The sequence below is a fragment of the Plutella xylostella genome, chromosome 22 (assembly GCF_932276165.1).
Source record: "Plutella xylostella chromosome 22, ilPluXylo3.1, whole genome shotgun sequence".
NCBI lineage: Eukaryota > Metazoa > Arthropoda > Insecta > Lepidoptera > Plutellidae > Plutella > Plutella xylostella.
The window spans coordinates 1,237,820-1,263,117 of NC_064002.1; the positions used below are offsets into that span (position 1 = coordinate 1,237,820).

Consider the following 25,298-nt stretch of genomic DNA (forward strand, 5'->3'; position numbering starts at 1 on the left):
ACCTTCATGTAGCTGTTGTATACATACCCCCAGATCGTAAACTATCAACTCGTCTACAATATTTTATGGAACTCCTAGAAGAGGTGTTGTCTAATAATGCCGAAGACTTTTTCCTTGTCACTGGTGATTTCAACTTGCCGTGTATTTGCTGGGATTCAGACTCGGCTATTGTGTTAAAAAAAGGTTCCCTAGAACTACAAAATTCGGCAACTGAATTCCTTAATATAATTAACTTCATTGGACTTGAACAATCAAATACACTAAAGAACTGCTGTAATAATGTTTTAGATCTTATCTTAAGTAACTTCACAATGGACTGTCACAATGCATGTCTGCCTGTTGTCGCAGAGGACCGTTTTCACCCTGCCATCGAGGGTTCTTCCACTGCCTTTGACATGGAAAATATTCCAATAACTAAGCAATGGAAATATCAATTTCGTAAAGCTGATTATGCGTCTATTAAATCCTTTTTAAATAAAACAGATTGGAATAGTATTTTAAATAGCGGCACGGTAGACGACGGCGTTAATCAACTATACACTCAGATTAACGAAAGCATTGAAAAACACGTTCCTAAAGTGATGGTGGGTGGTTCACACCAATATCCGATTTGGTACAGTCGTGCTTTAGTAAAAATTATAGCTGAAAAGTCAAAATATCACGCTAGGTGGAAGAAATATAAAAATCCAATCGACTACAACACTTTTTCATTATTACGATCTAGACATAAGAGAATTCAAAGAGAATGTTTCAAAAACTACATTAAAAACTCTGAAGATAACATTATAGCTAATCCTAAACTTATTTGGACTTATATCAAATCTAAACGGAAAGGTAAAACCGGCTACCCTAACGTAATGACATATAACGCTACACAGTTGAACAGTGAAAAAGACATTTGTCAAGCATTCAGCTCTTTCTTTCATAACATGTTCAGTGTTCCTCCACAAAGTTACCCTGCAATGAATTTTCCCGATCCTAACATAAACATTATAACCAAAGGAATATTGGTAACCGAGGACGAAATACTTAAAATCTTACTTAACTTAGATAAAAATAAAGGAGCAGGTAGTGATGGCATACCACCCGTGTTTATCGTGAATTGTGCACACGAACTAGTAAAGCCTCTTCTTATAATTTTTAACAAATCTTTTCGTGAAGGAGTGTTTCCTACTGCATGGAAAGTAGCACATATTGTCCCAGTGCACAAAAAAGGCTCAAAAGCCGTAGTAGAATATTATAGGCCTATATCAATGCTTAACGTATTTGGTAAAGTTATAGAAAAAATATGCCACAATCACATTTATCACAATATATCCTCAAACATCCCCAGTGAGCAGCACGGATTCATCAAGGGTAAATCTACTACGACTAACTTGGCCATTTTCATTGATGACATTCTTAGGGCAATGGATGATCGAATTCAAGTGGATGTAATATACACCGATTTTGAAAAGGCATTTGACAGGGTAGATCATTTAATCTTAATGCTTAAATTGGAAAAACTAGGAATACGTGGTGACTTACTGCGTTGGGTGCGTTCATATATTTCTATGAGGAGTCAAGCCGTGGTTATTGGTGGGCATAAGTCGGACTTTGTAACAATTCCTTCAGGCGTCCCACAGGGCTCTATTTTGGGCCCTTTACTTTATGTGGCATACCTTTACGACATTGGGTCTTGTTTTCAACATGCGCAGTTTCTCCTGTATGCCGACGATAAAAAGATTTACATGAAAATAAGGTCCCTGAATGATTGTTTTCTCTTGCAGGAAGATCTGGATCGCCTTGCCGATTACTACGTTAGAAATAGAATAAACGTTAATGTGCCAAAATGTAACAAGATAAGTTTTTCTAGAAGTAACAATAGAATTTTACACACATACAGCATAAATAACTACCAAATTGTAAATACTGATGTAGTAAGGGATTTAGGCGTTATCCTAGACCATAAACTTACTTTCAGCAATCATATTGAAACAATAACATCCAAAGCTTTTAAAAACCTAGGGTTTGTGTTGAGAGTGAGCAAACCATTTCAAAGCCGTAAGTGTGTTATCAGTCTTTATTGCGCTTATGTTAGGAGTATTTTGGAATACTGCAGTTCAATATGGAATCCCTCTTACCTCATATATAAAAACATGCTAGAACGCCTTCAGCGTAAGTTCCTCCACCATATGAATTATAGATTCCGGGCAAGCCTCTTCACTCCTTTAGAAATGATGACCCTGGAGAAACGCCGTCAGCTGTTGGACATGCTTCTGCTCTACGATATTTGTCATGGGAGTATAGACTGTCCGACTCTTATAACCAAAACTCTAGCCTTGCGTACTCCTACCACTCGCACTCGCCATACTCCCCTGTTTTACACTGCGTCAGTTCACACAAATTATGCACAAAATTCTATCAGCTGTCGTTTGCCCAGAATGTTTAATAATAACTTCCGTGAACTCGACATATTTCATTCATCTAAGCCATCGTTTAAGAAATCTATAATGTCCTGTCTTCGTTCCTAAATAAATAAAACTCCCAAAGACACGCTCAAACACACACACACATACAGACACACACACAGACACACCCAAACACACACGTACCACTTACATACTAATACACCACACAACATACATAAAAATAGATACATAAGCCTTTTCCATTTTCCACTCCATTTTTATAATGTTCCAGTATAAAGTTTAATTGCTATTATTTTATTAAAATTGTAATTTTTTGAACTCAGTAATTACCCGAGTATATGTTTCTTTGCTTATATACTTACTTACAACTTACTTTATAACATGTTATTATGTAATACTTGCTTAGTAATATAATATGTTGTCGTTAAATGTTAAAAAAACGTAATAATAATCCTTAAATGGCCTATGTTAAGTTAAATTATGTTGGTTTATAAGTAATAATGTTGAGCTGTGGATTACTGTAAATAAATAAATAAAAATAAAAAAAAAATAAGTATAAGTAAATATCGATGCTTATGATTCTCTAAATTTAACACTAAATCTAGATTTAATATGTTGGTGCAAGTGGCCTAATGCATATTATTCTTGTGAATAATTCTGCAGTTATTCATACTATATATTATCTATTTTTAATTGGAGGTTAATTACTTTGTCTAGCTAATGGATAAGGGTTTGGGGTAAGTGGGGGAAATAATTTCAACGACGCGTCGTGCCAGCTTTACTAAATTAAAGAAACATACGCATCGATATTTACTTATACTTTATATACTCATGTATAGTACATACTTGCTTATAGGGCCACTTGCACCAACATATTAAATCGAGATTTAACACTAAATCTAGATTTAATATGTTGGTGCAAGTGGCCCTAAGACCGAAAACCTCTAAAAGCACAAATAAACAGGCAATCGGTTGTCAGTTTATAACCCACAGAACTTATAACACCCCATATTTTCATTAGCAGTTAAATTTCCTAACAAACCACACAAAGCCAAGCCATTACAATACGTTATAAGTGGATTATCAACTACCCAGTCACCCATATATATGTACCTGCACATAGGATATAGGTTAAGTACTAAAAATTAAAGAACGAGCTGGGTATTTCGTAATTAGTGAAATAGGTCATCGATTGTGTTCCTAGGGCTTCTGTTGACATACCGTGTGTGATATAAAGCCAGTTCAGATTCACTTCATATACCTGTACAATGTACATGCGAGACTATAATAGCTTAAATATTTTATGTCATATTGCACTTTTTTGTAATATTATTATATACCATTTGTATTATATGTGGGATGAAAATAAAAGCCGCCGATGCACTTAAACAATCTTTATTTTATTTATTAAAACCCATGAAATGAAAAACAATCTTTCGTCCTAAGCGCCATATTTGCAAGAGCCCAAGACATTCATAAAAGGAAGCTGACCATAGTGAATATTCCTACTCCTACAACCCGGCCATCCTGCAGATAGTCTGGCCTCAGACTATGAAAAACAAATAACATAAATCTTACTGACTCTACCTTAAAACATCATTTAGAAAACAACAAAAAAACGTAATCCTGAAACTTTTAGTGACTTCTTAACACATTAAAACTACAATATACACTTCATATAACAAACAAATATACCTACATAAACAACTTAACTTCTATTGAAATAAAAATGCCACCGTAATTAAAACACACTCATCCTTCGTCACACATTCATCATCATCATTATCATACAAATAAAACCTTATAAAAATCACCTAGACCTTCCTCAGTGTCATATCTAGGCAATGGCTTCATGTACTCAGCGTAGTACATGGTAATCTTTAGTTAATGCGTCTTTCATTATTCTTGCAGAGAAGTTACAATTCTCGCCCACTCTCCTTGCTCTTTCTACCTCCATAGCTCCTCTCACCATGACTTTCTTCTCGATTGGCTGTCTTATACCGTTTATTTCAGAAAACACCTTCTTATTAATTATCCTATTATGGGTATATCTCCTTGTCGAGCCATTGTTCTCCTTCACCAAACTAGGAAACTCGCCTGAAAAATACTCTTTTTTAACCACCTTTTCAACTTTTTCTTCCACCTTTTCAACTTGTTCTTCCGCAATTCTTGTCTCACATACCTCTTCAACTTTATGTTCAATAATCTCCTTAATACAATTTTGCTTGAATGGCTCCTCTTTGCAAATTTCCTCCTTTTTATTTTCCAAAACTTGTTTATTTACATCCGTTTCCGTTTGACATTGACTGTGACATTTGTTCTGTTCATTCTCCTTCGTCTTTATGGATGTCACTTCCTTTTCCTTTGAATAATCGTTCGCCTCGTCCGTCCTGACTTCGAACATTACCGAGTGCTGCTTTACCGACATCTTCGACTGACATCTGTATCCGCTGCTCTGTCGCTGATCAGGTACCTGCTTTACCGACACATGAGTCTCTCTCGTCTCCTTAGCTGATGCTGTCATCTTCTTTTTACGGTCCGTCATCAGCTCGTGAATGTGCTTCGTATCAACCTTGTCAGGAAATTCCTCCAGCAGTGCCCGCTGCAGTTCCTCAAAGCTCATGAATTTATTCTCAGTGCGGAGCCACAGACCTGCCACACCAGTCAGAACACGTCGCGCTATCAGCAGTTTTTGTGGAGGTGACCAGCCGCACACTTCCGCATTGTCGCTGAAGTCCTCCACCCACCTTGTCGCCGGGTACGCCGGGTCCGCTCCCGAAAACGTCGGGATTGTCGCCGCCGTCATCATCATTTCGTCTTTAAAATAATTTTTTCACCTTCACCGTCTTAAAATATACCACCTTATATTTGTTCACCTTTACATTGTTTCTCCTTTAATAATTTAGAATTTTCACCATTTTAGTCCGCCGCCATCTTTTCCGTTTGTGAATCGCTTCACGAACACGCCCCCTTATTTACACTATTTACACCTTATTTACACCATCTTCAGCACCTTTGGCTTATTCTCATCCCGGACGAGCCCCCAAAAGTTGTGGGATGAAAATAAAAGCCGCCGATGCACTTAAACAATCTTTATTTTATTTATTAAAACCCATGAAATGAAAAACAATCTTTCGTCCTAAGCGCCATATTTGCAAGAGCCCAAGACATTCATAAAAGGAAGCTGACCATAGTGAATATTCCTACTCCTACATATATACCATTGTAATATTATTATATAGCACTTAGGGCGGATTCGGCCAACGTCGAGTAAATTTTACTCTCGAGTAAAGTACCAGTTACTCGCGAGTAAGCAGGATTTTGCATTCTACCAAACCTGAAACCAAGATAACTAGCTTATCCCAAGAATAAAATGTTATACCGCCAAAATTGACCGTGTAACGAGCTTATCCGAGAGTAATTTTGTAATGGCGGCAGCACATCAGCTGATTAGAAAACCGTCATAATGACATATAAACACATCTGTCAAAACATAAACAAAAGTACGTTAAAAGGCAAAGTCTCAGAATAACAACAGCGAATAAAATTTTAAAACATAAACAATTTCATACTTTTATAATCCATTCAAACTAAGTTGGCATGTCATTTCTATTGCATGCTTTGAAACGCAGCTATTTTTATTTTAGTTGCATTACAGTTTCGTTCCTCGTTCATTCAATTTAATCATGGTATAACTTGGTAGAATGCAAATGTACTTATCCTAGATATTTACTCGCGTATAATTTTAATCCCGGTATAGTTATTCTCGTGTAACGTGATGTTTGGACGAATTCACTCTTAATATCATTAAAATAGTAATGTGATCCCGAGAGGAGGGACGGGGTCTCTGTAATACAGGTCTCGACTTAGCACAGGACCCCGGCGCTAAGTTTTCTTTGTAAAATGTTTGAATGAATAAAGATTTTTAATTTAATTTTAATTTAATTAATAGCTGTACCAATTAGGTAGTACCTAAATGGAGCGGAGCACCACAATACTCTGTCTTCGGCCTTCCTCGTCCAGACACTACCGGCAACCTGTCTAGCGGTTCTGTTCTTCGACAAACAGCCGTGGTAAATAATTGGTATTAGGTATTTTGGCCTAATACCAATTATTATTATACAGGTGTTCAAAAATGGGTAAAGTGAGCTGAATGGCGGTAACTCAGGGGGTCATGATGAACATCTTTTGTAAACTACAGCTTTTGAGCAACAATCTGTTCGTCACGTGATTTTTAACTATATAGGGTGTAATTTTTTTATGATTTCATATAATTTAACAGCAAAAGTGGTTGAGAATGACGAGTCGAGTCGCCCCTTTCGTTTTCCAACCTCTTTCTTATACAAGACCTTTATACAAGGTGGTTTATCTAAATGGGTGATGAATGATGATGTAACATGGCTGTATAAATGGGTAATCATGATTTAGGTAACAAGTAACATAATTGTATAAATGGTCAATGGATGCTGATGTAACATGTAACATGTTCAAGTTCCGGGCTGGGCGGCGTATCGACCGCGCTGGAAATAAACCAGCTATTCTGGCTACTGGCTGCAGGTCAGACAGATGCCGGTCGATGCAGCTGCAAAGGTCTCATTGTTCTAATGTTGTCTTCATCATTTTTGTTAAAACAACATTTAGAATTGTCGTTGCTGATGCAACCCCTGAGCCTTGCCTAATGTACGGCTGAACCATAATTCGTACTGAACAGACGTAGGTTTACATTTTAATAAAACGTCCCTTAATTATTTACGCAGGTACCTACTTAGAATTTATGTAGATATAGGCATCATGTCGTTTTCAGAAATATTTATAAGGTATACAAAAAAAACACAAACAAACGTCAACTTTTTCTGACTACCTGCCAACTGCCATATGCCGTGGAAATTCAATGAACGGCCATACACATCACACTCTGTATGTGAATTTGAAACAAAGTTTCAGAACATAACATCTGCGATTTATCAACTAGAATTTTCATGCTTGACCGATTAATTCAACAGAGTTTATAAACAGGCAGTGAATTGAGCAGTCTTATAAATAGGACATTACTCATTGTAAGGATCTGAGCCCGGGCTCGATTCTGCTAAGGAATGAACTGTGGAGGACATTCATAATAATAATTTGAATTTTCATTGCATTAATCCAATTTTAGCGTAAGATATTATTTAAAAACGTATGCATCTTCTATCAATCAATAACAAAAATCATTATGTACTTAAGTACTTAGTACTCCAATGGCAGTTTCTCAAATTGAAAGATGTGGAACGCAGGTGTCTGAAACATTCAGACAACATGACTGTGTATGGGCATGGCATTGGTTGAACCTTTATTAGCAGACTTGGCCCCGAGTTGTTTGAATTCGGAACGATAACCTTTGCGAAGGCAATTTCAGGTGTTTACAAACAGATTGCTGCTCGTTTATTTCGGAGTTTTTTTAAACTTTAGTGGGTAAATGACCTTTGTCCTTAGTAGTCTTTCACTTCATAATTTATTATTATTATCTTTAAGATCCACGCTTGTTGACCTTACATACAATAAGTAAGTAAGGTAAGTAGCTACATATAGTTTAAAAAGGGAAACATTTGTATATGTATAATGATATACCTACATTCTCCCTGAGTGTTATATGTGTGCTTCGCACGAGAAACCCCTTTACAGGTGATGCGAATCTCACTCGAATAAGCTAGTTTCATATAAAGTTCTAAAAGAGCTAGGTATAAAGATACCAGAGAAACTTGGGCAAGAACAACTACTTAAAATTGTAGAATGGTATGGAATGGAACTTTTTCTAGTTCTCTCTATTACCTAAGTCACGAACTAACCCAATAATAATGTATGTCCTGAAAGAGTACAAGTAATTCAGTTATCATGTCCTTCACACGAAAGCTCCAGAACAAAGTCCCCAATACCTAGCACCAGCCATCTCGGTGACACTCAATAACTCGGTTACGATCGCAAAGCTCCTTTGGGAAATTTCGCAACAGAAATCAAATTATCCTCCGTATCGGACAGATTCGGGATGTCCCAAATTGCATATTGACAGCGACATGAGCTCATGTTAAAAAAACCGAACTGCTAAACGGATTTAAGAATAAAACTGTAAAATGAATTTCTATAGAATTACTCTTATCAAGTTTTAGTACTGAAGCATTCTTAGTTAACTATACTAATATTGAATGAATTACCTACTTCAGTTTGCATTTCTTTAGGTAGGTAAATGGGAAACCATTTTTTTATTTAAACAATAACATTGTTATTGCACCATGGTCCTACACAGGTCTAGATTGAATATTGAGATATGATGGAGACGTAAATTATTCATTACCTACGGAAAATTAAAACAAAAAGGGCAAATATGTAACTACTTAATCATTAGAATCAATACAAATAGATGTGGTAGCAGTTCAAACAAAAACTTGATACTTTATTGGATGTTCAACAACATTAAACTCGCTGAAATAGTTTTATTGCGGCTTTGTAGATTAAAATATTTCGACTAAATCCTATTGAAGCTGCCCTATATTTTCAAAACTGCATACAAAAACTATAAATCCATATTTTATACACTTTTAGCTACGTACCAGGTTTACTAATTAACATTTGACCTAATTCGGTCCTATTGTTAATCTTCTCAGAAACAGCGCTAAAAATAACCTCAGAACAAAAACAACATGCTATAACGTAAATATCCTATGACATACCTACCAAAAGTACCTACATAGAGGTAGGTACTTAGTAAACATTCGGAATATGAACAAGTTTAAGAAAAATAACCGTAAAATTATTCGAAACTATTAAAAAACATAAATTCCAATTTCAAAAAGCCACTAACCTGAACGCCCTTTTCTTCTGTATCAGGCATTTCGGCTCCACTTTTGAATTAGGAGCGCGCGAAACTTTTTTACTTTTTTCTTGTTATTTTTTTTAATAGGTCTGGAGCAACGTGTGCCTGCTGTAGAGGCCTGGAGAGCAGTGAGGGCCCTGGAGCGGGAAGCCGTACTGATGAGAGGGTGTGCGCGTATTAGAAGCGGAAAACGTTTAGAAACCGACCGACATTCTTTCATATGTAAATATAGGAAAGGTACCTATATTACTGTGTATGGAATGTTGTTCCTTCGGGAATTCGGGATCTATGTAATCTTTAAATATGGCATCATAATGGCGATGAAACCTATGTATTACTTGTCATGTAACATTGTATATGCATTTTGTAAATATCATAGCTAAAAATAAAAGTAGGTTACATTTATTGTAAAGTAACTCAGACTTCAGGTAAGTTTATTTGTTTTCCAATATTTTCTTGAGCTCATTGGATTGAGAGATACTAAATTGACGTGAAACGAGACGTCTTTTCTATTCTATCTCTTAGAACTTGCACTGAGATAGAATATTCTTCAAATCTTGCACGGCTACATGTTTTGTACAGCGCGTAGTGTTATTTCAAGTACAATGCATAGGTAAATTTTCACTATTATGAAACTTTAAATTGTGGATTCAAAATTTAATAAATAAATTAGAAGTTTATGATATTTTCCGGCACTTGTTCAGCTTTTCGGAAGTTAAAATCTTAACATAGTTTACTCGTAAGATAACTATTTCAAACTATATGCTGTGTTATAAACTTACAAAGTCGAAGTTTTTGTCGTCGTTTGTGTCGCTATTTTTTTCTGAAAGATATACCGAAGAAGGTATTACTTAAATACAGCAAGGAGTTCCAGCAGGAAGGCGGTGTAATTAGCGGCGCGGTGACCCAATTGCCGGTTCAATTGAATGAGGTGCAGCGCAAATAGGATCCACGTCTCACAAATTGTGCGCGACGACGCTGCAACGAGGTTTTACTGTTTATTGGCATTCCATTTGCAAAATTGGCCACTAAGAAAAACAATTTGCCAATATCATTTCAGGACTGTTAAATTCTTACTGGCCGCTAAGAAAAACAAAAGGCTTGTATTTAAACCTCCACCAGAAATTATATGATACTGCCGCCAATAAATTCGAAATCTCCGCCAAAACGGATAAATCATCACCAAATCATGCTTCCCAAAATATTTTTGAAATGAACCAAATTATTTTTTACTGAATACTGTAAAACTATATTGACACCATTAAAATTTATTTCAAACCAAATAAAGTATATCATCGCTATATAGATGTAACCAATATATTCTTTTATCAGTATCATTTTAATAATCCTTTCTAACCAAAAAAAGTAAAAGTAAATATTAAAAATTAAGTTTATACCAAATAATAAATAGCTTACCCAAAACAAAGTCACTTTTTAAATTGCTTTATGAATTAATTAAATCATTAGTATGTGCCTAGTAAAATCTATCCGTTACGCCATCTCGACTCCCATTCGTGTGGCCGAGGGTTTGAATTTTGCCATGTACCAATAAATTCTATAGAAATAAGGAATTGAAATACAATTTATTATAGTTAAGTGCTTGGTGCTTGGGGTTTCTCTGATGGATCGTATCAGAAATGAGGATATCTGTCAGAGGACTAAGGTTATTGACATAGCTGTCAAAATATGCACGCTGAAATTGCAGTGGGCTGGTCATATCTGCCGAAGAACCGATAACTGTTGGGGTAGACGAGTTCTCGAGTAGAGACCTCGAACAGGCAAACGCAGCGTGGGACGCCCTCCTGCCCGCTGGACTAACGACCTTAGGCGGGTTGTGGTTGGACGAGGAAGGCCGAGGACCGAGTGTTGTGGCGCTCCTTGGGAGAGGCCTATGTCCAGCAGTGGATGATTATTGGCTGATGATCATGATGATGATAGGTAAATGTATGTATATGAGTATGCGGGCGCGGGGGGATGGCGCCGCTCAAATTTGACCTTGTCCAGAAGGGGTGAATTTGCCGCGATGTATTGATGTCGATGTACTAGACATCAATACATTGCGTCCACAAGCATCGCGCAAATTCAAAATTCATGCCGCACCACTCTTAAAGTCGTAAATGCCTACATATTAAAATTAACAGGTAAATCGATTACCTTTATACTATATTTTATATTGTTTTTGGGTAGGATAATTTGGTGATATAAAAAAAAAATTAACACTTAGTTTTGGTGTCAATGTTTATATTTTAGTATAGCATAATTTGGTGATGATTTATCCGTTTTGGCGACGAAAAAGATTTTCTATTGTAAACTTGCAATTATTTGGAGGCGTGTTTATTTATTTTGGAACGTAAACGTTTTTTTTTGGGGTTTCGATTTTGGAGTTGTTTTAATTAATTTGGTTTTAATTTTTTTTTTGGTGCAATGTATTAGCGTACAATTATTTTTTTTGGTGATGATTTAAATTGTACCCAAAACAAAATTGCCAATATATTTTTTAGTTTAAGTTTGTGTTCTAAATGGTTGTTTTATACATACCAATAGCCTTACATCTCTATTCTTAAGTCGGAATTAAAATTGCCATTGCTTGACTAATCATTACTGCCACTTTAATTTGATGTGAGCATTTTCAAATAGCAAATTTCCATTGATAGATACTAACAAAATACCTATTAATAATTGGTATGTAACGCCACCTACAGTTTTCAGGCTGAATCTTTCAGTTATAAATGTTTCAGTGCGTGTGAACTATGAACATAATTCCGTGTATTACCACTAGACGCCACCACATTTCCACTGAAGCATTGGGATCTATTTTCAAACTCTTGTTTATGTATTTGTATATGAAGTGAATGTAAGATGCCACTTCATATATAAATACATATGAAGTGAATGTACGATGCGACATGTATTTGTATATGAAGTGAATGTGCATTGCATATTTTGAAATAATAAAGAGGAACTTCGTTTTTATTAGTTTCGTCTGCTAAATACCTACGTTTAAACTTTTTTTTATTATTACATTTATTTTATTTGTAGGTAATAAATTGATACTCATGTATATTTTGATATATAGGTAACTATTTTATATGTGCTGACATTCAACATGTTCAATGCATTTAGTTAGAAAATACACTTAAAAAACAGATTATGAAATTCATAAAAGTGAATGACTGTATAAACGTACCTCTAACATATTGGATGCAATTTTGTGAGAATGCTAATTACCAGTTTATAGGAGGTATTACATGTACTTGTGATATTGTTACACTAACATTTACACTGCTGACCTTGAGATCAATTTACGACGTTGTTTACCGACAATCATGTCTTCAAACAATATACATGACAAGTCGTTGTTTGAGCCAATTTTCATCTGGCGACGACATTCTAGCGAGGGTTCCTTCTGTTTTTGAAATATAGAAGTCATGTAGGCCATTTCAGTACCTATGGAAGCATGGACTTGGGTAGGTAAGGTACTGCTCAATGAAAAAATAGCAATGATAGCGTTGCATTCCATAATTTCCATCCTACTGAAAATTACGTTTTCAGTTGTAAAACCGGCAATTATTTCAAACACTTTTAATTTTTTTTGTTTTTATATGCGACCGTACACACCTCCGTAAGAAACTCTTCACATTGATCATTAAATTAAAGTCAATCTCTTCAGTATAACTATATTTACAGATATAATATTAAATAACAGCAAAAGAAAATAAAACTAACTAAGCTTAGATTGATTATTATTAACTCTCATTGGTTACAAAATCTCACTTCACATTATAAAAAGTATTTATTTATTTTCTATATTAATTAAGCTATATGGGCTGTTTGAGCCACAAACCTTTGCCACGTCGTCGAGCGGAAAAAAAATAACGAAAGAAAAAAACAAAAGAATCGGGCTGTGAGATTTTGGCGGCGTCGGAAAATGTTTTCAAATTATAATTGTTTTGTTTATTGTACAAAATACGCAATAATAAAATACCATAAAGTGCGGAGCGAAAACGCATGCGTCGAGTAATTGTATTATTTTGTGATTGGTCAATAGTACGGACATTGAAAATACGCATTTATGAAATAAACTAACGATCCCGCATAGGCCGCTATGTGGAAGAACTGTGCAAACCGGCATTTGGGGTGAGTTAAGACTATAGAGATATTATACATTATTATACCTTCTAACTTCTCTTATTTATTAATCTTTTTTTAAACACCCTAGGAGGCGGTTATTTTACCGGGACATACCTACCTAGGTACTTACGGTGGGTACTGTGTAAAGGATGGGTAAAGGGTACCTATACTTTAGTCATAAAATACCTGTAGCACCTACATAATACAAATACCTAAGACGACCGAATGGCGTAGTGGTTAGTGACCCTGACTACTGAGCCGAAGGTCCCGGGTTCGATTCCCGGCTGGGGCAGATATTTGTTTAAATACAGATATTTGTACTCGGGTCTTGGGTGTTGATATTTATATTTAGTATCTATCTATCTATGTATTTGTGTAGATATATCAGCTGTCCGACACCCAAAACACAGGTTCTGCCTAGCTTGGGGTCGGATGGCCGTGTGTGAGATGTCCCCACATATTTATTTATTTATTATTATTTTATTTATTTATTTACCTATAACTGGTTTGACCCTCGTACAAGTGTATTTTCAACAATTCGATAGAAAAAACCTTGTTTCCATGCTAAAACGTTATAAAATTATAAATCTTACAGTGACTCTTATTCTCTATAGACAATATAAGTGGTAACCCTACTCGGACACGCGGAAACATCAACCTCTCGAGCTCAGTCGCCACTCGCCACATGCAGCAGCAAATACAGGTCGGATTTTTATCAGTGACTTTATAATACCCGACATACGTACTAAGAAACTTTCAATGTCAGAATCAGAGAGAGAAAAAAAATCAGCCCCTTAAAATTAGTTCAGTACGAGTTACCTTCTCATCTTTAGTATTATGGAACTGCTGTTTTATTTTCGCGATTCCAGAGTTGATCCAACAGTAAAAGTTGCTCAGTAGGCGGTACACTGATAATTTTCCAACCTGTATAGCACGATGCACTATTCCATACAGCAGCACAATATAAAAATTGTCCGTCTAAGAATAGCACGTTGCATCCTCAGCCAATAGCCAGACAGGCCAGACGAGCCCCCAATTGCTCAGCTGTTATATTGTATCCTGCCACAGATTCATAACATTTAGATGAGACTTTACTTTATATGTATTTTAAGAACAACGACGGAAAAAGTAGGAAAACCGCAGAGTTCAATAAAAGTACCTATCTACTCGCTTCACAACTGAAAAACTGCTTATATACATATACATACATATGCACTCACGACTGTAATCCCCGAAAGGTGGCTCACAAAGCGAGCCACCCACTTTTCGCAGCACATTTGTACTCACGTGATCTAGGTTGCGAACCATATCGCCGTTTTGGGATACGTATACAATGCATTTAGGATACACATCTAGAATCTAGATGTGCAGGTTTCCTCACGATGTTTTCCATCACCGTAAGAGCACGTGGTATTATTGTACTTAAACTCCTTAATTGAAAACACAATTGAAAGAATTCATTGGTACAGGCCAGGATTTGAACCCACAGCCTCTCGATTGAGAGGACGAGGTCTTATCCATTACGCCACCACCACTCTCTGCTTATATATACATGAAATTTAAGCACTACCTACCTATATTACGGAATGCAAAATTATTTTATATGTATTGCAATGTGTGTAGCTTATCAATTCAATTAATTCGACCATGTAACTTAGCCTAGCTTTTCAATCAAGGAATTATAATTAAACGTTAGTATACCTACCTGCAGATACGAGGTATCGGGATAACATTTCTGAGTCCAACTACTCTTTGAGACCCCCTGCGCACATTGCACATGCACATTATGTAGGTACCTAGACTACCTAGGACGTAGGCAGGCAGCTAAATAGGAAGTCTCGTCATGTCTACATTCAGTGGGCAGATCTTTCCTCTTGCATTTATAGCACATATTGTGCGTAATTTAAAGATCCCGAATGGTACAGGATACGTAGTTTTATATATGTATACGTAAGTTGCGGAGCTATATAATTAAGCCACCTATTATATAAAATGTAGTTATAATACATAAAGCAGACTATTCCATATTTTCATCGGCGTGGCTATGAAAACGGACGGTTCAAAACTTTTAGACGCAGTTTTCTACACAATCTCTAAATCTTTTTTCACTGAACGTCTAGATTCATGCTGTATTCTGAGACTCAGGTAGGCGGGAATACATTACATAAATTATCGCGATGAAATTACAATATCTTGGCACTGAAATACAATTCAAAACCCTGAGACAACGAGACACATTCTTATTCAAGATCAAATAGACAGAAATACAAAGTGTGTTGTGTTGTGTGTTAGCTTAGAATTTTAAGTCTAACACGTGCACGTGCCATAAATTTGTGGACAATAAATAATAACAACAAGATCTAAGTAGTTCTCAGTACCATTGTAGCCATTAGAATGAATCGTGATGAAGATCAGACATCATCAGCTGCTAGTAACCGGCTTTTTCCGTGAAACACTACGTTCATGGAATAACCCTCTGTCCTCGTTAACCCAAAATGAATTACGGGGCAATTTTCAATCAGCATTGCCACTATACATATACGATATACCGCCCTAAACACAGATGTCGTCAGCTGATTTCAAGTTCAAGGATCAGTAAACGCCTGATATAATGGTCCACGCCCATCAACTTTCGGCGGAGACAAGATGATAGAGATATTGTGTCATTGTCACTTCAACCACAATACTGCGCCAGAAGAGAACTATTTATAGCTTATAATAGTCGTCTCCTGCACATTACACGGATGGGTATCATGGATCCCTTTGCAACGAAACACGATGTCATGTGAATTCATACGATATCTTCTGAATAGGTGACCGTAGGTATTACATATATTATTATGGCTGAGTAACTAATCATTATTATATTTATGATATGGTTTAAGTTTAGTTAAGTATTACTACACAACAGTCAGAATATTTTATGTCTGTAACTACACGTCCATAAGACACCTTTCTGTATTTCTGTGTATTTTTATTTTATTATTCGGATTCAACCCATTTCTGATAACCGTATTTTGTAAAAAGCTGGCAATATCGTTAGATACCAACCCTTGTCGATTTAAAATACGTAGCCGAGTAACTATCGAGTAATTCGTCGACAGTACCGCATCTACTCCACTTAAGCGCCTACGCCCATGAATGAACAGTATTTATAGAATATTTAGAGATGAGACGGTGTAATAAAGAAGAAGATTACGTCTATGTACTTACATACGTACCTAGTATAAACCCGCATAGATACCTATTTTCTGAGAGTCTAGACATATATTTAAACACGTGCTGATTATGTCTGATGAGGACGATAGCTAGCATTAAGGGGATCCCTAAAGCTAAAATGCTAAAGTCGGCTTGATATACTTGATTAGATTGGAAAAACGGTGGCTTCTATCACATTGATAAAAATATATTTTGTAGCAGAGGGTATACTGAACATGTTAGTTGCTTATAAATTGGTGCAGGATTATAATAAGTATGTTAAAAAAAATTGCAAACACACCATGTCTTTTGCCATTTTTTGACTTATTATGAAAAAACCCTCGAAATCAGAGGGCCCATTTTCATGGAATCTTATATGTATGTGTAGGTAATTAAATTCTTAACAAAGTTACCTTAAAGAGTTGGATTTAATGGACCAGAAGTCAACTTTTTTTGCAAAAAACTAATAAATTCCGGTTTAAAAATGATGACACCGTGACAGATTTCAGATTTCTTCAGTCGTCGCCCTGGTGGCGGCCTGTTAGGAGCGATACCCACGCCATTTTATTTTTTATCAAATATTTCACAAAAACTGATTAAATCAACAAATTATGACTACAAGTATTATAATACATATGCATTTGCTATGGAAAGTTAATTTTCTAATCATTTTAGATGCAGAAAAGCCGAAAATTCTTTGAAAACATTTCGCCTTTTCGATTTGTTTACATTTTTTACTATAGAGTTACAGATGCATAGATAAAGGTAAACATTGCACATAATGACACTTATTAGATTCTCCGAATAAGAACTATACGGTCAATGCAGTATGCCAAAGCGCGAGCCTGTTTATATTCTGAGGGGTAATTTATTTTATTTTAACGGTTGTGTATGCTAGGTAAGCTACACAATATACAGGGTGTTGAAAAGTAAGTTCATAATTTGTTTTATTTGAAACCAAAAACCGTAGTTAATTAAAAATATATATATTTTAAGATGTGGTAGTCTGTACACTACAGGTTGTTAAAAATAAGTAAGTATTTTGAAAAATTGAAGATCTAAAATTTACATAATTTTTTAAATCTATTTAACAAGCTTTGCAAAAAAGCGGTTAAGTGCGACTGTATCTCGCCATGAAAAAAATGAAATGTTTACTGTAGCTATGAATTTTATGCGTTACAAGTGGAATAAAATACCGCATAAGAAAGAAAGAAAGAAAGAAAATATAGTTTATTACAGTAAAGAAAATAACAGTTTCTGAACTAAGGCTAGGTCCTACCTATTAGGTATACAAAGATACCTGTGCCAGGCGGCCCTGCTCTTTTATAATTATGACATACTTTATATATATATGCTAACGCGGTTAGGTTAGATTAACATTAACAGTAGGGAAAAAAAAAAAACTATTTTTGAAAGATAACTAATTGAAGTGTATGTGTGTGTGTGGTGTGTGTGTGTGTGTGTGTGTGTATGTGTGTTATATTAGAGTGTCACAAGGTTATAAACATAAATACCTATATAGAATTTGATGTATGTGGATTTTACTAGTTAGGTTTTTAAGATATGAAAGTTTTCATATTATACAAAAGCAATGTCTTTTTATATTTTTGGTGAATAATATTATGTACAACTATGTAAGAGCCTAGTTTTTAAAAAAAAACTCATAAGAAAATATTAAATACACAGGTTTTTTAACCCCTGAAGGAAATAGAGGGGTGTTATAAGTTTAAAGTAAGGGCTGAATTTTTTTTTTAAATTAGGGTGATAGGTAATGTATATTTTTAATGATTTTTTCAAATAGATTAATGTTATACCATTTTTAAATTGCCATAAAATTACCTATAGTTATAGTTATAGAAAAGGGCAGGGCTACCAGTGCCCATTCGCCACTGCAACCTAAAAGATCTATAAATTATGACTCCCCATGCCGAGTCTCACTCTACAGGCCCAGGTCTTTTATAAACCTGATATTACCTATACAGGATGTTGCAAAAAGGGTATACTGTGCCGAAAGGGTTTGACTCAGGGGTTATTCTGAACAACTTTTGTTCTCCAAGTTTTGGAAATTCTCAAAAAATAAATTCGGTCTCTATAGTAAAAAGTCACGTGATCGAATAAGTTTCTATGTAAAAGGTTTTGTTACGTGAATTTTCAAAATTGTAGAAGAAATCATGTGGATCAGAATGGCACCTAAATCCACTTTTGGCTAAGCTTTATACCCTTTTTTCAATACCTTGTATAAAATATCGTCAGCGTCACCTTAGATCGTAATCATCGTAACTCCTCGTGACCAAATTTTAGAGGAGACAAAAATACTGTTTTATTTGTAGTTCTAGTTGGCATACTACCCACCTAAAGTTTTTTTTAACTAGCCTAAAAATGATTTGTTTAGACAGTCTATCTTCCTGTTCAACCGCAGCCTGAGTGCCAGTGACTCAATGACTGAAAGGAGGCCATTAGTGCTCCTAAATAAATAAAGCAGGCCTGTAGATTATCTTTCAGTGTACCGACACATCTGATTGCTGTAAGAGCCTGATAAGCTCTTCGAACGAGTCATACCTCTGTGGTGGTACGGTTTCGACCTTTCGGACAGTCAGTTTGGCATCCGAAATGCGGATTCGAATAGTGGGTACAATACTTTGCGTTCGTTCACTGTCGGAGCAGGATAAGAACCACGGGCGAGTTGTTGCGCTGGCTGTTTGCTTAAAAATAGTAACCGCGTTCAACTCTATCCCCTAGAGGGCGAACCTTTAGGGCGGCTCTTGTATACCATCACTTGTCTTCTTATCTGCAGAAAATTGACAGAGGTCATACGTGTCTAACAAGTACATTAAGGATGCGAAAAGAGAGGGTTTGTTTTCACTGAAGAAGTTCAGTTGCGGAGTTCCACAGCGGTAGGTCTTGGACCCCTCAGCTGTGGAACTTGGCATACAACGCGGTCCTGCAAATCAAGCTCGCAAACGGCGTTAGCACAGTGCATTTTTCTAATGTCACACAGGTCGTGAGGTAGGCTGAGAGCCTCCTTCGGGGATGACATCCCAATGATTCATTACGAAAAAATTGCTGCAGCTGTGCTCGCCATGCAGTGCATGGGCTACTTCCGAATCTGGGGGGCTGTTGCAAAGGAGTCCGTTGCCTCTATACGGTACGGGTTCCGTGCGATCTATGATCCTTCCGGGAGCACCTGTCTTGTCAAGTCGAAGAGAATGGCTCGTATTCGACGCAACCTGCAGTACTGGTGGGATTGGTTGGAGGACAGGACAGCAGGAAGCTGCAGCAGCCGTCATGCTGTGATTCGACGCATAGATGCAAAAAAAAGTTGAAAGTAACTTCATGTTAATAAAATATTAGATCTTAATTTAACAACATAACATTGCAAAAAAAAATTAACATTGTTGAGTATGTTATTGTAATTTACTAAAGTAGTAATAAAAACAAAGGCTTATTGCATAGTTTTCGTTGACGTTCGCCTACATCGCACGTTGTATATGAGAATAAAGGGTATAATTACTAAGTTTTCTTGTTTAAAAATCACGGTTTGGGGTTTAGAGGAAAACAAATGGTAAAATGCGGAATACAGTTTTTTTTTTTCGAATAAAGAGGAAAACATGTGAATTCAAAAAACGTTTCTATTGACACCAAAGAGTACTTTTCGCCGAGAAAAGTGGAGTTACAATGTTTGCGATCTAAAGTGATGATAGAACTAGAACTTATTTTTTCAGTTCACCTGCTGTTGAGTGAAATCGTAATTAGGTAAATGACTCCTTGACATGAAAATAACTTTTTTTTTATAATCGTTATAACAAAACCGTTTTTTTTAATACAGCAATATTTGTAGGTGTACTTACAGTGAGCAAAAGAGCGCAGCAAGGTGTAAATTTTTTGGTTTTTAAGAAACAAAAATATTATTTCTATCATATCCCAAATACACATAAGTACTTAAAAAAAAAATACACACTCTCGCCTTGTACTAATGTACTCCCTTGCGGGGGTACTTACATGTTATTATTTTTCTGGTGACCTCCCCATATCCCTTTGCCAGCTACGTAACCTTTTGTGACACCCTGTATATGCAGAGTTCTGCAAACTACTGTTCTGCTTTTGAAACACCAAAAAAAAACAGGTCGTCTAACTAAAAGGTCACGTGACCAAAAAAAAATTATATGAAGAAGCGTTTTTTTCATGAATATTAAAATTACGTAGGATAAAAGTTTTTCAGAGTGACGCCTGAGTAACGCCCTTTCGGCTAACTATACTTTTTTTATTACACGGGGGCAGAGTTTAATACAACACCCTGAACTATTAAACTCTGATAATATTTTCGCGATTTTTTTACATTCTGATTTCATTTCCTGGCTTAGAAATAACATCAATAACATGCTGCACACGTAGGTTTCGGCATAGTATTAAACCCTTTTTGCAACAACCTGTATAAATATCGGCACGGGTACGACTTTATATATAATTAATTATTAAATATTAAAAATACTTTCAAATAAAAATAAATATTTTCGTATCACAAAACAATATTACTTACTTAGTATATTTTTAACAAAGTGGCATGTCTTCACTTTTATGTTTTCGAGTACTATGTTAAAATTTCATGTCATTGTCCGTAGAACGCCCCGCATACCTCAACCCCCCCTCACTAGATTTGACAGATTCTGATTTTCTTCCAGCTTTAGTGACAGCCTTAACGCACGTATACCTGTCTGTACCAATTATTGCCAGCGTTATTTTTTTAATGTTGTGTTCTCAACTCATAGGATCAGAAGAATTAGCAGAATATGCGTGTTTTACCTTCTAAATGATTGGTTCACGAATTTCCAAAACCATTGCTAAGAATTTGTATTTATTTTACTTTTGTATGACCTCTATCTCGATGACAATCTATTCACGATAGCTAATACACTGCCGGGCAATGAAAAGGTTCCACTCACAAAATGCCGACATCTAACGACCCCAATTTTTTCAAAGATTAAATTTAAAATTGGATCAAAATATTACCGATTTTAGTTGGTTATATCCTGATGCTCTGTTAAATGTACTTCAATGTTGCAGGAAGCGCCATTTATCTAGCCTTTTTCGTTTACAAGTAATTTGGTGTTTTTCTCAATGGAACCTTTTTATTGCCCGTGAGTGTATTAGTTGATAATTTACTGATTCGTTTGGATTCGCGTCATTATTTTATGACGCTCTGGTCGTTAGCGGTTTCGGAAGGCGGACAATGTCGTAAAATTCGGTTTTATATTGACCACTTGGTAGGTAATGTCGAAAAAGCACAGTCGAAAATTAAATCATAGGAAAATCACACGTATATTAGAATTTATCAGTATAGAAGTGTTTTTGAGATACTGCGTGGTGTATGCGGCATTTTACAGTGGATTTTGTTACATTCAACGTAAGGAAATGAAAAAAAGGTTAATTTTTTTTACGGGCTTTGTTTTGAAAGACCCAATAGTGCCAATAGGTACCTACATAATTAAACAAAAACTAAGTAGGATATCGCAGAAAATTAAAATTATGTTAAAGTAATTTCATATATCCCATTATTAGTTAGTAAGTCGATACGAGAAATTGCTGAGCTGGGCAATCTATAGACAGGCCACCTAAGGCTGGTCACTGTATGCAAACCCAGTTTTTTTTTCGCATCCCACGTGCCCGCATCCACCACAATCGAACCATTCGGAAGACATTAACAGTAATTTTAACTCTCGTTTAGCATTATGACCTACGTCACAGAAAACTGGGAATTATCTCACTGCGTTTATACATAGTTGCGAAAATTTACGGCTAATAAAAAGCTGTTAACTGTGTTTAATCTTATTTCAGTTTTAGCCAGCACACTACATTCATACCCGCACATAACTCAAACGACTACAGCAAAATACCTCAATACTTGTACCTATATTCACTCATTGTTTATAGCAAATATTTCAATATAGACAATCCCTTTGCATTATAATAAATAAAAAACTTAATATCAGTAGACAGAGATACACTTTCACGTAATAAACATAACATACTTGATGTCTTAAAAAATCATAAATCACTGGCATAAATGGCGAGGTAATAGGTACCTATTATAGGTAGGGTGCTTTACCACAAGAAATATTTTATGGAACGATGATATATGCGTTTGATATCCACCAATCATATTCATTGGTCCACATAGCATAGCACCCTTACACAGTGATTTGTGACATTTTGAGTCATCAAGTTATTAAGTGTTTATATGGAAAAGTGTGTGAAGGTACCTAGGTATACCGATATGAGCTTTTTATTCAAGCAAAGGGAGTTGATTATGAGGTCCATGAGACCCGTGTAAGTATGCGTAGCATTCAACTAGTATTTGTATTTAGTCCGGACCGGCGCAATTTCTGTGCAGAAACAAACCAATTTGCTCTCTGATAATTTCAACTTCAATAAACACAGCGTACAAACGTCACAACAGTCCCTGGACTACAATAGACCGGTTAATGAGCCCGTGATGATGGCTCCTGGCTCGTCTGTTGTCTGAGTTTGGTTTCATAATAATATGCTTTTAGGAAAAGTATACCTAGTGTAGTGTAGTGAAACCCTACGTCATAATTTTATTGAGAAGTAGTTGGTGTTATGTAGCATATAGTAATCCTTATACTACCACCTGCTTATGATATAAATACCTATGTTTCATATATTACTAGATTCGTATCTGACGTTTGGTAATAAAATTTAATATAAGTAATTTAAGGTTTTTTTTCATTATACTAGAAGCATTCTTTAGATCCCTAAATAGCTATAATTTATATCCAGTGATTTTTTACTGATACGAACTTGTTTGCGACATCCGAGTGGTGAACCAAATTTTCTCTATTTTTATTTATTCACATTAACAAAAAAACTATAATTTTCAGTTCACGTTCTTAACAAACATAACTGAAATGTTACGAGGGCAGGTGTTTAGGGTTCTATTCCTGACACGGCCCTCAAACACTAATGGTCGATAAAATGTTTAGTCTATAGACCGATATTTGGGTTAGCTGCTGCCGTGGCGTGGGGCGCCGTCTGACACACCATCATAATTGTAACAGCCACCATTGATAAACATACTTACATTATTTTATTATTTCGCTTTTAGCTTACGATTGCGTTAGTAAAATGAAGTTTGGGGTTCTAAGTTGCGCCATAAGTACTTAATCAGTAATCTGCGGTTTCTTGTCTTAAAATTTGTAGCAGGTGTAAAATGGCTTACATTTATGAATGACATGCTATTTTATGTATAATTATATGATTTTGTATCATCTGGACTTTGATAATCGGTATTAGTCGGATAAGGAAGGGCGACGAAACAGTTCTGTGGGAGTTCATAACAGAGAACTATGCGCAATAATGAATGAATGTTGGCTGATGATCATGATGATGATGATGAATTGATCAGGTTATGCCAACTCACAATACACGTTTCAGTGCCCGCGAATTTACCTGAAACTGAAAATATTTCTTATGTACCTAATAAAGGCTTCTTAATCATTATTATTGAAAAACGCTCTTCACTGATTTTAATTGGTTCCTGTAATATACACTTGTATAGTTAATTTTCTAAGTACCTATGTAAGAACTAAGAAGTCAAAAAACTACGGTAATATTGAGTTATTGAGCAGAGACTCTTTCAGACTGCTTCCCAGCATACTGTACAATTGTACATAGTACATACCATTAAAGGTTGTCAAATAAACATATACAAACGTATGACCTATTTGGCAACCATCAGGAAATTAGTAACAAACAAACAAAAATAAATACCTCTACCCATTAGGTATACAGGGTGGCCCAAAGAGTGACGTCCAAAGGAAAACGTTTGATTCCTTAGGTCAAGGGGTAGCCAAATCACCCCCATGTATGTTCAGCAATTTTTAGTAGTTTAGGAGTTATGATTTTTTTTCCAATTTTTCTACGAAAATGGACCTCAGTGGATTAATTATTTTTTATTATTTTTTGGATAACTTTTTTAAAGCATTTTTTATTTTTGTGTCATCCTCTTAAGTTGTTCTTTTAACCATAAAAGTTTCAGCTTCCTAGCTGTAATGTAAGTTAGTTATTTTTTTATCGAAAGTTCGAATTATATCATCTAGCTAGACTGCTCTGAATTTTCTACTTGAAATTAAAAATTGAAAAAGATATTCTCATGGTCCCTTATTAATTTTAAAAACTCCGCAAGGTTTCAAAATTACATAAAAATAAAAATAAACTATTGCTTAATAGGGTATTATTTGCAAAAAAAAAGCCTTCAAAGGTACCTGGGTGGAAATTACCTAATTAGTAAATTGTTTCAGAAAGTTGAAATATTCCTGTTATGTCATTACTAAGGACTAATTAAGTTAGAAAATGTATCAAATTAAAGGGAAAATTAAATTATTTACTTTTTTTTTAATTTACATTACATTTTTGAATGTAAATTCTTAGAAAAATGTTTAAGTCTAGAGTAGTAAGATTTATGAGATAATTTTATTATTAATAATAAGTAATTCTATTCTATTCTGTTCTCTGTGGGGGTGTAAGTACCTGCACCTGGCTCTCTCGAATGGAACCTTTGTGCATATCCCCAAGGTCTAAACTGCCTTCCTAAGCTTGGACCATTTCCCACCACGCTGGTCCAATGCGGGTTGGTGGGTTCACATATCTAGATTGATGTGCTAAATCTAGATATGCAGGTTTCCTCACGATGTTTT

At 35.5% G+C, this 25,298-nt stretch overlaps 1 protein-coding gene across 7 annotated transcripts in view; it reads right to left on the minus strand.

Moving 5' to 3' along the window:
• Positions 1 to 25,298, minus strand: part of LOC105382104 (uncharacterized protein ZK1073.1) — a 47,201-nt gene that overhangs the window by 15,885 nt on the left and 6,018 nt on the right. Inside the window, exon 1 of one of the 7 annotated variants that reach the window (XM_048628974.1) lies at positions 9,247 to 9,416. The exons of the other annotated variants lie outside the window; for them this stretch is intronic. Within the exon in view, the coding sequence (XP_048484931.1) occupies positions 9,247 to 9,276 (30 nt within the window). The 5' untranslated portion in view covers positions 9,277 to 9,416. Of the gene's footprint in view, positions 1 to 9,246; positions 9,417 to 25,298 lie in introns of those variants that run through there. 7 annotated transcript variants of the gene reach the window in all.